The sequence below is a fragment of the Orycteropus afer genome, unplaced genomic scaffold (genome assembly GCF_000298275.1).
Source record: "Orycteropus afer afer isolate SDZICR_OR568_19922 unplaced genomic scaffold, OryAfe1.0 scaffold00020, whole genome shotgun sequence".
Lineage (NCBI taxonomy): Eukaryota > Metazoa > Chordata > Mammalia > Tubulidentata > Orycteropodidae > Orycteropus > Orycteropus afer.
Window position 1 is genome coordinate 7,172,032 of NW_006921607.1, and position 19,237 is coordinate 7,191,268.

Sequence of the window (19,237 nt, forward strand, 5' to 3'; positions counted from 1 at the left end):
CTACAGAAGTAGATTGCCCCATCTTCCTTCTGAGGAGTGGCTGGTGGATTTGAACCGCCAGCCTTCTGGTTAGCAGTGAAGTGCCTTAGGCACTACACTACCAGAGCTCCCTGTGTGAATATACAAGTGAGTAAATGCAGGCATGCTCAAGTAAGCCACAGGAGTTGGCTCCTCCTCCCTAGATGGGCAGCTGGAACATTCCCCTCACTGGGTGTGATGGAAGGTGCCATGCAGCAGAGACAGCAGGTAAGTGCCTGTTGAGGTAAGCACCGTTGTCCAGGGCCTGAGGAGGTGCAGGGTGCCTTTGGGCTCAAATTTGGGCTGCTAGGGCCAACACGCACCTGCCAACCACCAGGTACAGGGCAGTCAAACCATGCATACACCAACTTCCAGGATCGCCAGTTGCTTAGAGATTCACTTTGATTCCCAGGGGAGTGTCAGGGACAGGTGCTTGGCAACAAAAGAGAAACCCAGAAGGTGGAGCCTGGCCAGGCGGGAGTGCCCAAAACGCTGGCTCTGGATTGTATTGGGTAGTGGTAGAGGTGGTTGTGGCCTGGTCAGTCATGGAGGGCTTCCTGGAGGAGCTGCAGCCTGGACGGATGGATTAAGGCTCAAACAGAAGACACTAGAGATCTGGAGTTGTAAACACTTACCTCCCCTTGCCTCTAGCAGCCCTGTGAGCTCCCCACTCCTCTCAATCATACCTGTACCCCTCCCCACTGTCCACAGCCAGTGGCTTGGCATCAAGTTGTTATTCGTAGAAACGGGTCTCAAACAACCCACCAGCCCTGCCTTCCCCAAACAGCCACACTCAGGGCACGTGCTATGTGCCCTGAACACATCCTGCAGTTTCATTCCCTGGTCACTTTCTCATGTTTGCTGTGCCAAGAATTCAGTTCTCCAATCCTACTTTCTCAACGACTGCCCAGTCCTCAAAGGCCAACTCCAGTGCCCCGTCTTCAGAGAAGTCTCTGATCCCATAGCACATTCAGCTGGGGTGAGCTGAATGCCAAGCTGGACCTAGTCGGGTCCTGTCTTCTGAGAGTGACCATTACCAGTTCAGGCTGCTTGTCTTGGTGTAACTATTAGTAGTACCCCCTTTTCTTTCCCAGATGTGTTCCAGCTAGATGATAAGTTAATGGTCACTCTTCATCACCCTCCACCCTTCTCCACCCAACTGAAAGCCTTTGGGCAAGAATAACCCTTTGTTCTTTGGGACAAATATTGTATTAGTCCACTATTGTAGTAAGTCAAGGAAAGGTTATATATGGAAGGAAACTTTCTTTGTTGGTTACCAGGGGTGGGGGCGGGGGTGGAATTCCTAGATAGGTTAAAGAAAATTATATACACACACACACACACACACACACACATATGAACCAAAGATTATTAGTGGTTACCAGGGGTAGGAGAGGGGGGGCAAAGGGGAAGGAAGCTTTTGTTTGCAAGGCATTGAGTTTATGCTAATGGTCGTGGAGTATTTTGGAAAAGGATAGTAATAATGAAAAATGTCATCAATGTCCCTAGAGCTATAAACATGGGAGTTGTTATGTTGGTTGGTGAATGTCTTAGTGTGTATGTGTTCACCACAGTAAAAGTGAAAATAAATAAATAAATGAGGTGCTGGACACTTAACGTGGGGCAAAGCAGCAGACAGATGGGAAAACAAGATCATTTCAGAGAGCAGCCAGTGATAGGAGAAATCATGATGGGAACGGGAGATGGAAGGGGCTGGAGGGTTATTCCAGGCAGGCGAGGTGGAGGAGCCCTCTGAACTGGGGCCTGAATAAATGGGGGAGGCAGAGATGAGGGTATCTGGAGGAAGAAAATTTCAGAAAGCGGGAAAAGCAAGTACAACACCTTGGAGGCTGGAATGTGCTAGCAGAGAGGCCTGCGAGAAGCTGACAGGATGCAAAATGCAGGGCTCTGCGGCCCTGATAAGAAATTAGGGTTTTTTTTTTTTTTTTTTTAACAGTGAAGGGTTTTTAGACAGGACAAGAACATGATCCAAATTATTTTCCCCCCAGATTTAAAGGTTTTTATTTTTTAATCATGCACAGAGAAGAACTAAGTCCACCAATCCACTTCTGATTGGATAAAGCCACCTCACAAATATTTCTGTTTAGCAGCAGAGATGTCAGTCATGGTTAACGTCATCACAACATGGCCAGCCATGATTGAATCAACCAGACCATCTGGAGTTAGACTTCTTTTGGGAGGTTTTCTCACAAAACATGGTAACAATTCACAGTCTTAAGTCCTACAAAACCATCTTCTTCAAACTCCACTTCTAAGTACGGGTAGTAATAACAGGCCATAGCATCTTAGTTAACAATGGTGAATCGTTTCCAAACAATTTTCCAAAGCACAGAAAAATTACACTGATGTTCTTGTAAATGTTCACAACTAAAAGCAACAAGCAGGCCTGTGCAGCCCAACTTCTCCAAGGGAAAAAAAAATGGGAAAGTGAGAACAGAAATAAAAATCATTCAGTTGCCACATAGGAGAGAGGGAGGGAGAGGAAGAGAACCTTTAAAGTTACACTGTCTGTTAGTGGTTTTTCTAATTTACAAACCTACTGGTGAATCACGAGGTAGGAAAACTCCAGGGCTCTCCTCTCTCCACCCCTATGGTTCTCTGCCATCCCTGCCTTTCCAGCTCCCTCTGGCTTCTGTTGCCCCTTCCCTGTCTAGAGTGCCTTCCCCGTCACTGGGCTAAAGTCTCCCCAGGTCCATGGAAAGGACCAAGATATTGTCACCAGTCCCCCAGAAATGAGACAGGCACAACAGCCCCGTAAGCATATGGGGGCTGGGAGGGCTGGAAGGGAGGGAGAAGAACATGGAGTTGGAGCATAAATTAAGTCTCAAAACAAAGCATAAAAGAAAACAATGAACTCTCCCTGCCCCCCCCCAGGGGGAGGGGCTTGGAGCTCCTGTCTCTGTCCTTTAGCCCTGCCCAGTCCTCCTTGAAGGTTCTCTCAAACGAAAACTCACTGCCCTTAAGTTGATTTTGACTCAGACTGACCCCCATTGGGTTTCTGAGGCTGTAAATCTTTACAGAAGTAGACTGCCCCATCTTTCTCCCGTGGAGCAGCTGGTAGGTTTGAACTGCTGACTTTCTGGTTAACAGCCAAATGCCTAACCTACTACACCACCAAAGCTCCTTCTGAAGGTTCTAGACTTTGTTAAAGGAGTCGAGGGGACAAAGGAAACACTGTCAACACACTTTATAGGACAACCTCTCCCTCTCTGGAGACAGAGGAAAATGCAGCAAAGCCTGTGTCATTAGCTGTTCATAGAAACCTTGCTGCTTCAGTTGTTCATTTTCCAGGCAGGCGCAGACAGGCCTTATAACCAGAAACACCCCTTCCCAGCATCCCCAGCCTGACAGGTGGAAAACATTGAGGCAGAGGGCCTGGCTCCTGAATGGGCCCAGTGACTGGGGCCCAGAAAGGGAGACTTCTGTCTCCGCCTCAAGCACATGCCCAGATAAACCAGCTTGGAGGAGTTCTTGGGAGCTGGGTTTCTGTGCACTGGCAGGTGGCCCACCTGGGCCTACAGGAAGTTAATAACGTCCTTATAGACCAGGGATCAGATGCGGGGTTGATGGCAGCGTGGGCAAAATCTGACCTTCACAGCTGCTAGCAGGCAACAACGTAAGACAAACACACAGTAGAAAGAGCGGCGTGATCATGAAGATGCACTGCTTGCTGCTTCCTGCCCTTGGCCTCATCCATGCTCAGGAGCCATGTGCAGCTCCATGTCCCCTCTGCCGGATGCCCAACAGCCCAGCTGGTGGAAGCCTGGCCCATGGTGTTCAGGCCACGGAACGTCCAGTTGTGGTGGGCAGCCAACAGCAAATGCACCTGCTTCATTCATCTTGGGTGATGAGACTCAGGGAGGCCACCCTGAGCACAGCCAACATGACAGAAAGCCCAGTGTGTTGAGGTCTTGAAGTAGTACACTCCGACGATGCACTGGTCATCCTAACAATGAATAGGTGCCCGTGTCAAAAGCGGATGGGAAGGCCACGGCCACCGTTAGGTCCAGGCCATGAAGCTGATGACATGTCCTTCCACAGCACTGGGTGATGGCATAGAAGCAGTGGCATGTGATGGCCACATGATGTTGAAACAAAAGACCCCATGGAAACATGAAGGCCAGAGTCTTGGAGCTGAGCACACTTAACGCCCAGAGGAGCCAGAGTGCACAGAAGAGAACGCAGATGGCATAGGGTCCCTCACCAGCTGAAGCACAGGTTCACAAGAGACTGAAGGAAGTGTTATGGAGGGAACATGTCCCACGGCAGGATTTAGCCAGACTGGAACCCATAAGGCCTAGGAGGGATGTCAGCGGGCCACTGAGCTACGCCCCTGGCTCTGCACAGCCTATCCCCAAGCAGGTAGTATTGCAGCGGATTACGCCACAGGTCCTCTTTAATGATCTGGGCAACCCTGTCTGCCTCCGGGAGGCTGTGCTGTGAGAACCAGCTGAAGAAGCTGTGGACGGTGTCCCGGTTCCTGTGTACCAGGGCTGGGGGTTCCTGGCCCCGGTGCCACCGGATCCGAGTGGCAATAGACACCACTCGGCCCGAGGATCTGCATTCATACTCCTTCACAATGACTTTGTTCCGGAAGTAGGGGTTGCTCCAAAACCGGAACTTGAACTTGTAGCCAGTCCTGGCATGCCTCAGCTCTCTCACCTCCAAATTCATCAGGTAGCCAAGCATGTCTTCATCTCGAGGGCTGATCATGGCTGACAACTGCGGGTGGTTCAGGAAGGCCGTGACCCAGAAGCCTGGAATGTTCTGTATAATGAAGCTCCTCCTGGCTAGCTGCAACCTGCGCATCCGCCCGAAGCTGCGCTCAAGCCAGATGTAGGCCCTGTCGGCCTCGGCCCCCACGGCCTCCAGTGGGTTCACGACTGGGCCATCAAGGTTCAGGCGCCCCAGGACCGCCTGCTCCTCTGCTACCACCTCCATCTTCTCCTCTGCCCCCAGATTCTCCAACACCTCCTTCTCCTCCCCCACCTCCATCTTCTCCTCCCCCACCTGCTGCTTCTCCACCTCCTCCATCAAGATGGCGCCCTGCTCAGTCGTCACTTCCTCGGTCTTCCTCCTGGCTCCCGCCCGAGCCTCCCACCCCTCTGCGCCACAGGTTTCTGGGGCCTCGTCCTCGTCCTTGTCCGAGCCATTTTCCGGGATCCCGCCAGTGACCGAGGGGGCCACTTCTTGGCGCCCAGGGGCAGCTGGAGCGCTCCCAGGGTCCGCGGCGGGGCTGAGGCGCCCGCGCGCCCCTGCATCTTGGGCCTGGGCCTCAGGGGCTGGATTCCCACCCCGCTCCTGCGCTGCGCCGGGCGGCGGGCATGCGGCGGCTTGCAGGCCCGTCGCACTCGCGTCCGCCATCACCTGCGGGACTCCTAGCCTGGGGTTCAGGCGCGCGGGCGACCCTGCAGGCTCTGGGGAAGGGGGCAGCGGTACTGCGGGCAGGAGGCAGGGAGGCGCGGTCTCCTCCTCCGGTGGCGCTCCGCCCCTTACGCCCCCTTTTCCGGATGTGATCTGCAAAGGGTCCTTCTTGCTGCGACGGGCTAGGGGCCTGGAGGACTAGTGGAGGGATAGGGGGCTTCCTGTGGGGGAGGCGAGCGCCGGCGCCGGGCAGAACTGGCACCGGACTAGTAGAATGCTGGCCCCTGAGAGAGAAGTGAAGGGATGAACCGAGCAAGGGGCAGCTTGGACAGGTACCAAGGAAAAAACCTAAGGCCCGCTCGTGCACAGATAGAACTATCCTAGGAAAGCCACCGCTCCAAGTGATTTCTGTTCCGCAGATCAGAGTGGGCGGGTGGGATTCGCTAGGCTTCCATATTTGACTGTGGCTGTAGGACACTTGCTCCTTGCACAGGATAAGTTACTCAGATGGACGCAGAGGGCTCAAGGGGGTAACTATCCCAAAGACTGCCCGGACTCAAACTGGAAGCCACAGATAATGGTTGGTCAGACTGAAAAAGGTCTGGGGCAAGGAAGGACTTAAAAGGTTACAAACCAGGGAGCAAGTGGGTGTCTGCCTGGTTTCTCTTATGTGACTGGATCTTTGCCAGCTGGATGCTGAAAGAAGACGGGTCTTGCTTTACACGTAGTACTAGGCTCAGGAGCTATTGCTCTGTGCCAGCCGACTCGAGAGTTCAGGGTCTGTGCTTGAAGAAGCTGAAACCCTGGGTGGGTCAGCCCCTGCAGCCCTGACCCTGCAAACACAGCAGCACTACTGTGGTCTCAGCTCCCACGCTTGTGGGTGCAGTGGGGGTGTAGGTGCTCCCAATGGCCCCATCTCTGCCTGGAAGTCTCTGAGTCTCCTCCAGAAAGCACCCCACCTTCTCTCACCCAATGGATAAGGCAGTTCCCTTATTTGAGCCTCCCAGACCTCTCCTGGGATATAAATCCCCTTCTCTAGTGGGATTTCCCTAACTGTCCCGAGGTGGACAGCTAATGTTTGTCAAGTATAATGGAAGGCCAAAGAGATGAAGGACCAGTCCATTACCTTTTACACAAAATTGCTACCTTGCCATTGAATTGGTTCTGACTCATATAGCAACCCTGTGGACAACAGAACAAAACACTGCCAGGTCCTGCACCATCTTCCCGGTCCTTGCTGGGCTTGAGCCCATCATTGCAGCCACTGTCTCAATCCATCTTGTTGAGGGTCTTCCCTTTTGCTGACCCTCTATCAAGCATGAAGCATGATATCCTTCTCCAGGGACTGGTTCCTTCTGACAGCATGACCAAAGTAGGTGAAACAAAGTCTGGCCATTCTTGCTTCTAAGGAGCATTCGGGCTATACTTCTTCCAAGACAGATTTATTCATTCTTTAGGCAGTCCATGGTATTTTCAGCATTCTTTCCCAACACAATTCAAATGCATCCATTCTTCTTATGTCTTATTCATTGTCCAGCTTTCACATGCATATGAGACTATTGAAAAGACAATGGCTTGGGTCAGTTGCACCTTAGTCTTCAAAGTGACATCTTTGCTCCTAAACACTTTAAAGAGATCTTGCAGCAGATGTGCTCAATGCAACATGATGTCTGATTTATTGACTGCTGCTTCCATAGGCATTGATTGTGGATCCAAGTAATATGAAATCCCTGACAACTCCCATCTTTTCTCCATTTTTCATTTATCATTTGTATTGCACAAAATGCCAGCACACTGATAGCTTGTTGATGCCCCACTGGCAGTTCAGTTGGACTCTGGGAGTGAATGGCAGTTTGACTCTATAGCTCTGGCTCTGTAACTTGTTCCAGACCGCAGAAAAGCCAGTTCATTCTGTGCCCTGGCTGAGAGGATCTCAGCACAAGGGACAGGGCCCAGGATGGTGATGAATACCTATGTTCAGGTCTAACCTAGCAATGCCATCAGGTGAAGCCTTGTCAGCCTCTCAACAGTCTGCTTGAACCTAATGGTTGGACACAAGTGTGGGCAAGGTAAGTCCTAACTTTGCCACTTACCAGCTGTAGCTCTTAGGCAGTAGGTGACTATGGTAGACCTTTGTCTTTTTTTGGACAATGGACATCCACTCATCTTAACAGTACCCGGAATTTCCTTTGGAAAATCACTTCTCCCCTCCCCTTAGTCTTGTCATCACTGGATATAGGGACAGGTTCTAGAATGGTACAGAACTCCATCAGGGCCAATGGAACAGATGTTTACTGGGGCTTCTGTGAACAAAAGGACTCTTCTCCCACAGCCTGGATGGGATCCTTTCTCCTCCTGGAGAGCACTGTGTGAGAATGAGCAATCTGGAATCTGGCAGCACTCAGGGGGAAGCCACTCTGTAGGGCCTGAGGTTAAAGTCACAGCTGCGCACAACAGGCCAGAGGGAAAAAGGGATGCTGAGACCAGCCACGTTTGAGCTGCTGGATCAATCTTAGAGACCGCTGACTCTACCACTGGGCATTTTCAGTTACACAAAAGCTCACTATTTAAGCTTATTTGATTTGGGTTTTCTGACCCTTGCATCCAAAAGATGATTAACTGATAAAATGATGCCACCTACATCAAAGACAGCCAACTGAGTTATTTTCATTTAAAAGTACAGTTTGCAGAAGATGCTAACGGAGGAGTTGCTACCGTCTGCCCTACACTCGCCAATCCTGTGGACACTGAGGATGTCTGGACATTCCAAGTCTTCCCATCTCTCTCCAACCCTTCCCCATCAGAAAGGTTCACAACTTCCAAACACATCATTCAGAAGTTTTTAATAAACAACTTCATTATAAATTTTTTTTTTTTTTGGAAAATGTAATTCTGTAAAACATTGAAAAATCTACTTTAACAAAGATACGCCTTGTGCATTTTTCTAATGGCACTTATATTTTACAATAAAAACCTTGTTTTATATAAAGCCAAAAATACTCCAAGAGGTTATTCACTGTGTTTACAAAGTGCTAGAAGGTTTTTGTCTTGTATTTCACTCTCTTTAAATAATCTGGCGTTACGAAGGAGTGGCTCCAGAGCCTTGACCACTGGAAGGGACGGGCATGAAAAGTGGTTTCATGAGTTCTAGTGCGGAATATTCAGAGCTGGAGGCAGTGTGAGGACAATCAGCTAAGAAAATCGGCTGACACCTGAAGAACTAGAGTGGGCTATTTCCTCCCAACCCCTTCGCAGAGGCACTAGGTGATCATAGCGAGTCCTTCCGCCATCAGGACCAGTGCCGCCCTTGCCCTCTCCCCAGACCCTCCTCCAGTGGTGAAGGTCATGGCCAAGTCCTTCCACAGCAGGTTCAGAGCTCCAGGAGAGGCCAGGGTGGGGTCCCAGAGGAATCTGGACTTTTCTGGCCAACACCTGCCTAAGGCAAAGTTTCTTATTACATAAATATCCTTGTTAAAAAGCAAAATATTGATCCTGTACAAAATAAACTGTTTAAAAAAAAATCGTGCTTAAAAACAGCTCCTAGATAAGAGGGGAGGTGTAGGGGCAGAAAAAAACAGCTACCAAAAGGGGAGGAGCTAAAGGGTTACCAGGAAAGGTCAGGGCAATGGGAGATCTTCAATTTAGGATAATATCTACCAGCAAAAAATCAATCACACCTGCTTCCCAGATTTCCATTAACAAATTGCCATTTGTAAAAGGTTGAGGGAGGGGGCAAAAAAAAACCACCTTGGTGTTCCTTTCCCTGCTTCCCACTTCAACGGGGTGGAGATCCTTTGAGCTGACACATCTGGGCATGCCACCCCCATCCCCACCAGCCCCCAGCACTACACCCACCAAGCAGCTACTGTGTAGACTGGAAGGGGCCTGCCCCTACTCAAGGCAGCGCATTACTGACAGAGGCTGGGGGAGATGGCAGGGAAAGGGACCATCACCCCTTTTTTCTGGTCCCTATTTGGTCTTTCCTACATGCCATGGCTGCCTTCTGGGCAGATACCCCTCCAGCTCTCATGGCCTCAGTAAGGGTACTGAAGTGGGTTTGAGTACTGAGTGTACAGCAAAGCTAGTCTTATCCTTTGAACAACCAGGCCAATGAGGCTTTTTTTTTTTTTTTTTTAATTTTGGAAGGGAGGTTTAAGAAACAGTTGGGTGGCCATGGTCAAAAAAAAAAGATGAAAGCAGATGTTCCTGTGCACCAGCAAGTTCACAATGATAGGGACACTGAGGGAAGAGGAGTCACAGAATGCAAGTGAAGAGGGGAGGGGAGGGGAGGAGATGAAGAGGAGCGAGGCCCCAGTACAAGGTTTTAAATAGTTGCTTTGTCTGTCCTATGAGTTTCCCAGCATCACTGATGGAGGAAAAGAATTTCAAGAGACAGTAAAGAGCAGGCAGTGAGGAGAGGACTCCTTTTACAGCCTAGGATTTTATATTCTGAGGCCCATTTGCCTCTGTGAACCAAGGGTGCAGGGAAGGTGGCAGGGAGTGGGAGGAGGGTTGCTAGGCCTAGTGGTGAAGACCAGATATGGCAAGGAGAATGCCAGCAGTGGACTCCCACATGCCATTTCCTGTAATACGAGTCCCGATAACATGCATAGCATGCAGGAGGTGGCTGCGTACCAAGGTGGACGCTATTTTTTTAATTTTTTTTTTTTTTTTTTAAATAAACCTTAATTAGTCCCTGGGACTCACTGAAAGTAATTTTTAGATGCAAATTGCCTAGTCTGATTCTAACTGGCCAGACATTTATATATTTATATATATATATATATATTTTAAGGTATCCCAAGCTACCCTGCCTAAATAAAAACATGCTTATTCACTCCATATTGCTTCCAATTAGGGGTCAGGGAAGCTAAGTTTTAAGGCTTTCACCTCAAACAAAGAGTACTGGCCTGGACAGGAACAGAAACCTGGTCTTGGACCTGCTCAGTCCCTGATGGTAAACCAAAGTGATTTCTAGATAGAAAGAAGAAAGACTGGAAGAAGGCTGAGGCTTGAATGATGAGGCAGTTCCTCGGTAGTCTGTCCTGAAACCCTAGTGGAGAAGCCAGCATGAGGCACCTGCTTAAGAGAAGTGCCCAGAAAATGCTGGCCGCATGTGTAGGAGTAAACAGTGAAGAGGTAGAAGTGTGTTTCTGATCAGAGTGCAGGTGTCTCAAGAGGGTCCCATTGTGGTGGTCCATGAGCTGCCTCCCTCCCACAGTGGGAAAAGCAAAGCCCACATGAAACTGAGAGGAAGCAGGGATGGGGCTGGGCTGGGTTCCCGGGGAAGGGCTCTGCTGTCTGTTGCAGGGGAGCCCCACAAATTAGAAGAGAACTAATCATTTGGTGCAAGAAACCTTGCTGGGCAGCTGGGGGCAAAACCGAGGGGGACCACAGGGGAAGATGAAAGTTCTTTGACCGAGAGCAGAGAGGTGACTATGTAGTGGCCGAGTCCATGGGGACTACAAAATGGAGGAGACAGGAAAAACATTGTGGATAAGAAAAGGTTTGGTATTGGAGGCAACGATGTAACCACAAGTTAGGACTCAACTCTATCTGCCCAGTCCTAACTTTCTGAAAACTCTTCTTCCAACAATCCACAGCTTCCTGAAAAAGGGACATGTAGGAGACAAATAAGGGGTTCATGCCCTCTCCCTGGCTATCCACACCAGCCTAGAACCCAGAATCCCTGCTTCCATGACTAGTAGTATTAGCTCCTGATGCTCAGGGTGGGGCAGGAATAGAAGTGATGATGGAGCACACGCCTTCCATGTCTTCCCATCTCCAGTTCAAAATGAGGATGAGGGGGCCATGATGTACTTGCAGAAAAACAGAATTTCAGACCTGTGAGAAACTGCTCCAATCTTCTTGCCTGTCTCCTGTGGACACTGCCGGGGAAGGCGGGAACTGACGCAGTCATGGAAGATGGCAGAGACTGAAGCAGTCCAAAGTCAGTTTATTTCCCCATAGGGGAAAAAAATGTGACCTCAAGTGAAGAGAAGTCAGTGAGACCCGACTCCGCCGTGTAAACAGGGCTCCAATTAACACCAGGTACCAAATGGTTCCGGCTGGTGCCAACTGGAATGGACTGGTGGGAATGGATTCACGGTGTGTAAACAACGTTCACTGCAATCATTCTAAGGCTAACAGCGCGGCAAGGGAGGTGAAATGGTATGTCTGAGGTGACTCTGTAAACGGTACCGTTGCTGAACAACACTGACTGAAAATGGAGGTGTTGGTGCAGGAGGGATGAGGTGGTGGGGAAGGACAGAGGCCCTCTTCTGCCCGGTGGCTAGGGCAGACCATGGAGCCATGTGACCCTTGGCAGCGGGGCCTGACCAACTGATGCTGTCAGGCCTGCAGGTCAGACCAGAAGGCAGGCTTCTTGGGCTATTTCTCTCGAGGTCATCTGAGGTGAAACTCTCATCATTTCTGCATCTCCAAAAGGCCTCCCTCTTCCCCAAAGAAAAGGAGGTTCTGATGTTTTGGAGAAGAGGGCTAAGTGTGGCTCCTGATTCAGATCATTTAGAAGAGGAAAAAACAAAAAAATCCTGAAGTCCTACAATATGAGATCTTTTCATGGGGTTGGGGCTCAAGGCTCCTCTTGGAATTGATGCTAGAGACTGAACCCCCAAACCAAGTGCTCCATATAGACACTGGACATTTTTTCTCTTTGAACCCAGCTCTGAAAGCTCAGCTGCCTTCATAGGGGATGAGGATGGGGGTACTGAAGCTCCCTGACAGAGCCACGGACCAAGCTGGGGGGCTTCGTTGGGTGCTACTGGAATGCCTGGTGGAAACGAGGCAGGGTGGTGGTGCTCAGGCCAGAGGTGAAGACAGGAGGCAAGGAGTGCAGCGGCCCAAAGTTCAGAGGTCCCCCAGTCCCTGGGGAATCCTGAGGCTGAGCCTGCAAAGTGGTAAGGAGGGGCTGTGCCTCGGCCTGGGAGTAGCCCATGACCAGGCCTCCTGTGGCCCCAGGTGGGTTACATGGGGGCAGGTTGAGTGGAAGAAAGCCTAGTAAGTGGGAGAAGTCCACATTAGCAGCGCAGAGGGCCTCAGAGAGGTTGGCGGGACTCTTGGTGAGCAGGGCTTCATCTAGGAGGGCCGCAGCTGCCGCCGGCTGAGGTGAGGCGGGCTGGGGTTCGGCAGATGAAAGAGACAAGCTTCCAGGAAGCTCCGCCAGAAAACTATCCACCTCCACTTTGGGCAATTTGTCAGGCAAGTATGAGGTAGATCCAAGCTGGTATTTTGGAGGGAGCTGAGCTGGGGAAGAGATAGGAGAGGATTCCAGAGGGTAGGTCATACCCATGGGCAGCGTGTTGTGCACCAGGGAGTGTGGTACACCCGTGCTGGGCATGGTAGGGATGTGGGCACCATACATGCCCATAGGCAACATGCCAGGGAAGGCTTTGGCCCCCATCATGTCCCGAGAGGCCATGCACAGCACAGGGCTCAGCTCTTCCTTTACACTGACTGTGGAGCTGCAGCTGAGCAGGCCTAACATGTCCACTGGCTCTGTCTTGATCTTGAGCAGCTCCTGCGAGTGGCTCTTCTTAACATGCCGTGTCAAGTGGTCCTTGCGGCCAAACCGCTGGGCACAGTACTGGCACAGGAAGTCTTTACGGCCTGTATGTACCACTAGGTGCCGTCGCACATCCTTACGAGTATAGAACCGCCGGTCACAGTGGTCACAGGGGTGCTTTTTCTCCTTGGCACCGCCTGCCACCCGGCGTGAGTGGGCTTTCAGGTGCTCTAGCAGGGCCTGGGTACTCTCAAAGGTCTGCAGGCACACCTTGCAGCTGAGGTCGCCACTGCTGGCGGCATGCATGGCCAGGTGGCGCCGGTAGCCCAGCTTCGTATTGTAATTCTTACCGCACTCAGAACAGTGGAGGGCCTCTTTGTTGGGATCATGGGTCTGCAGATGGTTCCGTAGATGGTCCTTGCGGTGAAACATCTTATCACAGTACATGCACTGGTGGGGTTTCTGGGCTGAGTGGGTGGCCATGTGCCTGGGGGTAGGGATAGAGAATAGGGGAGAAAGCAGAAAGAGAGATCACAAGGGCTGGCTGGACAACTGAGTATCTATCAACAGGAAACAAGATACAAAAATTATGGTAGAGCCATAGAATAGAATAGAAAACTATCGATATCCAACCATGCAAGATCATATGTACTGCTGTTTTTGCAGTACTATCTGCAGTAGCAAAAGAAAGTGGAATGTCCATCAAAAGGAAACTAGCTATATTACAGTAAGGCCATTAACACTTTTTTCAATTAAAAAAAAAAAAAAACGAAGCCACTTGTCTCTCGAAAATACTAAGTGGAAAAAAGGAGGCAGAATAGTGCATGTAGAATGGAATGATGTATATAAAAAAGGGGGAAACACAGGTACATTTGCTTGTACATCCTTAAAATATTTCTGGAAGGACATCTAAGAAAGGACAACCTGGTTGCCAACGGGGAGAACTGAGTGATTTATGGCTGGGTGTGATGGAGAATATTACTATATACCTTTTACTACCTTTTGAATTTTGAATCATGTAAATTTCCTTTTCAAAAAATTAAATTTAAAAATAAAAATGACACATTACATGAGACCCTGAACCCTAACGTAAACTATGTACTTTAGTTAATAATGTTTCAAAATTGGTTTATCAGTGTAAAAAAATATACCACACAAATGCAAAATGCTAATAAAAGGAGAAACTGCAAGAGAAGAGAGGATATAGGGGAACTCTCCACTGTCTGTACCGTTGTTTTTATAAATCAATATGGCTCTAAAAAATAAAGTCAATTTTTTTTTCAAACCATGAAACAATAAAGGGAAATTGTGTGCTACAACCCCTTTTGAAAATCAACAGAGACTACATACATATTTAAATGTCTCAGAAAAGACACACTAGAAACTAACCCCACCAGTTGCCTGGAGAGAACAGAGGAACAGTGACCTCGAGTGTGAGGAGCTCATTTTTCACCACATGCCTATTTCTACCATTTGAATTGTTTGCCATATAAACCAGTCCAGGAATTGTAACCAGCTCCACTGTACATTCAGGAGCTCTGGTAGCATAGTGCCTAAGGCATTTGACTGCTAACCAGAAGGCTGGTGGTTCAAACCCACCATCTACTCCTTGGAAGGAAGGTTGGGCAATCTACTTCTGTACTGATACCGCCTGGGAAACCCAAGGAGGGGTTGCTGTGAGTCGGGTCTGACTCGAGGGCACATAACAACAACCACCACCACTGTACATTCACAGTCAGCTCAGCAAGACCTCGAGGGCTTACTGCTTGCCAGGCCCTGTGTGAGCTGTCATTAACCTTGTTCTCCAGATGAGAAGGCTGGCATGCAGGGCAGCTCCACCCACTAGTCAGTAAGTGACAGAGGCCAGATTTAAACACAGACCTTCTTGGTACTCAGGTATGCCACAGCTATCAGCAGTGCAGCACCCAGTGATTGCCTACCTGAAGGGTAACAAACACACCCACTCCCCTCATATTCAAGAATGCTCAAGCCTATGAGGGTTACCATTAACCTCCCATGACACAACTGACATAACAAACAAGGGGGAGGTGCTGAGTGACCTACAGTCCATTCCCCTCATTTTTCAGGTGAGGAAACTAAGGCCCAAAGAGGCTGTAAGTTGCCTAAGGTCACATAATGGTTTATAGGAAGAGTCAGGACTCCTGCTTCCTGGACCAGGACCTTTCCTGCAGCCTCCCACTGCCATCCAGACTGTCACTAAGGAAGTCTAAGAGGTGAAGGAAGTCACCTCTTAGAGGAAGTCTAAGAGATGCCCTGACTAGAGCCCATCTGAGACAGGCCCACACAGAGAATCAAAGCATTTCTAAGGACGAAAGAACTGTCATGAGGTCAGTCCTAGCCACCACACTGTCTGTCACCTGTTTTAGTTTCTTCCTATTACTCAGATGATAAACTGAGGCTTTCGGTAGTCATCTTGTTCACATATTTATTTGTTTGCTGTCTGTCTCCACGATTAGACGATAAACTGGCTCACTACTCTGTCCCCAGCACTGAGCACTGTGTCTGTATGAAGCAAGAGCTCAATAATAGTTGGGTAGATGAATGGATGGCTGGAGGACTGCGTCAGGCCTACTTCATTTGTGAAGGGCACGCATGGTTCCTCTGATGGAAAGCCAAGGATAAAATCCAAGGAACTTCTGACTGGAGCCCCCAACCCACCAAGGCCACCAAAGCTGCTCTGCCACGTCTACTTTACTCTTGGGCTTTTACATTCTATTTCACTTTAAATAAGGTTCTTAGCTTCAAACTTTCAGAAAAGCCACTGACCCAGAGGGCAACAGGGACTCTACAGAGAGAAGTAATGATCTAAGTGGCAGACTGGTTTAGCAGAGGAGGCACTGCAGGACCTGGAATTGAGCTTCCACATAAGAAGCTATGTGATCTAGGGTAAGTAACTTCCCCTCTCTGAGTCTCCACTTTAAAACTGACAGGCTGCACCAGGGTCTGCTTTTCGTTCTAAAGTTCTGAGACAGGAGTCGAGAAAGTAGTATTGAAAAAAAGGTTCAGTCTAGATTATTCATGGCTGTTTGACACTGTACTCAGAGTCTACTGTTTATATATAGACAGACAGATAACATAGATAAATTTTTTTTTTCCAAGAGAATAACCAGATGGTTGGCGTTCAAGGTAAACTTATGGGACAAACTAACCTCCACTCATCTGCCACAAATAAAACCCATGTTCAGTGGGGTCTCTGGTTTTGTCCTCTGGGAATCCTGGGGCAGGAAGAAGTCAGTGAGTGCCACCTACCTATACAGCTTGTACTTGGAGGCAAAAGCCTTGCCACAGTGTTGCTGAGGGCAGCTATACGGTTTCTGCTCTGGATGGGAGAGGCTATGAGGCCTCAGCTTCTCCCCATTTGAAAAGGTTGTCCCCGAGATTTCACATTGGCATTTCACTTGACTCTCTGTCTCCCGGCCCCGAGGCCTGGGAACTAGTTTCCAGCCCACTTCCTCCTCCTGCTTTGCATCTTGAATCCAGGGGGGGACGCTGGTGAAAAATGTGGTCATGGCAAGGCTAACGGCGAAGGGCCATGTTATTCAGAAAGCCTCCCCATCAGCTCCACACGGGCTCTCTGCTGTCACGGCATCCAACGCAGCCTTCAGAAAACAATCTTTTCACCTGAAACATCAGAACACCTGGTGTTAGTGACCACAATACCAGGAAAACATGAGCTCTGGAGGCAGACAGATCCTGACTCCAATCCCAGCCCTTCCACTTAGAAGCTGTTTGACTTCCAGCAAATTATTTACTTCTCTGAGCTGTTTCCTCATTTATAAAATGGGTATAACGATCCCCTAAATCACAGGGATGTCTGAAGATTAAGTGAGATAATGAATATAAAGCACTCAGCCAAAGGCTGAGAACCTAGTAAGTGCTTAGTGAAAACTGTTAGTACTAGTACCATCTAGTCCAATAAGAAATGAGATGATCTAAGAAAGTAAAAGCCCTAAAACTCCAAACTCTTCTGACTTCACTTTTATTTACATCCTTTCCACTAACCCTAGAGACAGCAGTTCCTCCTTGGCCTTTCTCCCCCTCATACACACTCCCCACAATTCTCCTCTTCATGAAGGTGCTAAGGAGCAATGAAACGTCCAAAAGGGAAGACCTTTACTTAAGAATCTTACACCCTGAAAAGTCAGCCCCTGCCTTAGGAACTGGGGCTAGATGTGTTTCTTAGCAGCATATCACAATTAGGAGGTTCTGCCTGAGGAGGAATGACAGACTCTTAGCATTTCTCCTGAACCAGTACTGGTCATACCCTGACCTCTGTTACCTCTCTGGGTCTCTTTTTCTGGAGGCCCAGGCCATGCCTCCTAAGCAGAGCCTGCCAGACACCATGAGGTGCTAAGTGGCCCTTCCTATGGATACTTATAGCATGTGAACATTTCTCCATTATGAACAGGTAACATACTTGCATTAGAATTATTTAGTCTCCTCCATCGGACGCCGATTCTTTGAGGACTCAGATCACATCTGTTTCACCTCCATATGTCTATCATCTAGACAATGAATCTCAACATTTTTTCAGATCAATGAATTAGTGAATGACTACAACTTGATTCTCAGGGGTTAACTTATGCCCAGAAAGTTCTAGTTTAAACTGGGTTCGCAGCCCTTCCAAAGTGGGGCGCCAAATTCTTCAATTCTGAGTTCTTCTCTTATTGGGTAGTGGAAAGGCTCAAGTATAGGTGATACAACTCCTTTCCTGGCACCAACTCAGAGAGGAGGATGGGAGTTACCGTACTGATGTTCAAATGGGGGACAACAGACCAAATTTCATATTCACAGGCTCACCACAGATTACCAACTGCAATACAACCTGCTACTACAGGGGGATTCCCATCAAAGAAGTTATGCCAAAATTTGATCATGAGGTTTTTCTACGTGAAGGGAGCAAAGGGGGTGTCTGGGGTTTGTCCATGAGGATCTGGGGAGGGCTCCAACCTCATGAACCAGCTGTGGGCCAGAGAACGCTTGCTCAGCTCATCAGCACCTGCTGCTTACAGTGACCATTTCATCCAACAGACTGGCCATGAACGAGATGATGGGATCAGCGGGTTTATGACCCAGAGAGCTTTGCTCATCATTAACATGAGCTACGTCCTGTTCAGGAACCATTCCTCTTGTTGAAGAAACATTGCAATGTAATATGATAAACATTTCGCCATCACGAGTGGAGATTTACCCAGAAAGATCTGCACAAAGGAGGCTGCATTTTGCATGAGTCACGTGCCGGGGAGGGACAGGTAGCACTAAAAACTAGTCCCACTTGAGCCTTCGAGTCATCATGGCATATTTGCCTGCTTCACTCTAAACCTCAAAGGCCTCTGATGTCTGGCTTTCATTGTTTAAGCTCCCTCCTCCTTTTCAAGAGTGGAATTATCCGTTTATAATACCAGACATTACTATATACCTTGGAATTGAGTAGAGCACAAGTGTGTATATCTACTTTGGGGGATTTGGTGAGTTTCCTCTCTACCTTCAAGTCAAATTATGGTCTCCCTTGATCTCTGAAATCATGTATCTCAGCCTCCAGGAAGTTGGAAAATGGCAGCCAGAGGGAAGGCAAGCGAGTCACATCACTTTGGCTGATGTGAGGGAAGTGTAGCCCTGGAAACTCCACACAAACTCAGAAAGAGAACGGTACGTCCCCTACCTCCCACACGTCCACCTCATCTGTTCTCTTGTACAAGCACAAACAAGACACAGCAGTTTAGTGTGCTGTTACTGAAAGAGTGAGTAATGGGCTTCTAGGAAAGAGATTGGTGGTGGTGGCTAAGGCGAGCTCATGAGGTTGTTGCACTGATAGAGAACCAAAAGGAGGAGGGCAGCAGCCATGTGCTCGCCTTGATCTGCATTTAATGGGCTGTGGCTTTCAAAAGAAAACAGCCAACACCCTCATCCTACTCCCCTAAGCTTTTTAAAAGGCACAGTGAAGTCCTTACCTACCATCACTGACAGGATGTTGGAAAACCAAAGCTACTAGTGTTACCTTGGGAACCCTTTTGGGGGTCTGGTCTTTCTTCCCCTGTCCTTTGTCTGCAAACTCCTCTGAACCAGGGAGATTCCTGGCTGGTCTCATATAACCAGAAGGCCTTTTCCTTCAGACTTCTCCTTCCTCGGCAAAACTGTGAAAGAATTCTGCTCTTTGAAAGCTGCTCTTCTGGTCTCACACTCTAACCTTAACAACTGTAGAGAAGCTGACAGAACCTGTTCCCATAAAGCAAACACAATCCCTCCCATTTACTGGTATAGCTCAGAGTACGTTCAGCCTACGATTCCTTC

The 19,237-nt window shown here is 49.0% G+C and overlaps 2 protein-coding genes across 2 annotated transcripts; both read right to left on the minus strand.

Annotated features, from left to right (window-relative positions):
• Positions 1-4,311: 4,311 nt before the first annotated feature.
• LOC103191704 (putative testis-specific Y-encoded-like protein 3) lies at positions 4,312-5,403 on the minus strand. The gene is made up of 2 exons (XM_007934540.1): positions 5,029-5,403; positions 4,312-4,974 (listed from the first exon to the last, which is right to left on the minus strand). Exons 1-2 carry the CDS (start codon positions 5,401-5,403, stop codon positions 4,312-4,314), a joined length of 1,038 nt encoding a protein of 345 aa, XP_007932731.1.
• A 6,778-nt stretch (positions 5,404-12,181) lies between these two features.
• On the minus strand, positions 12,182-16,455 carry PLAGL2 (PLAG1 like zinc finger 2). Its single transcript, XM_007934541.2, has 2 exons — positions 16,196-16,455; positions 12,182-13,412 (listed from the first exon to the last, which is right to left on the minus strand). The coding sequence occupies exons 1-2, from the start codon at positions 16,453-16,455 to the stop codon at positions 12,182-12,184; spliced, it is 1,491 nt and encodes a 496-aa protein (XP_007932732.1).
• Positions 16,456-19,237: the final 2,782 nt, after the last annotated feature.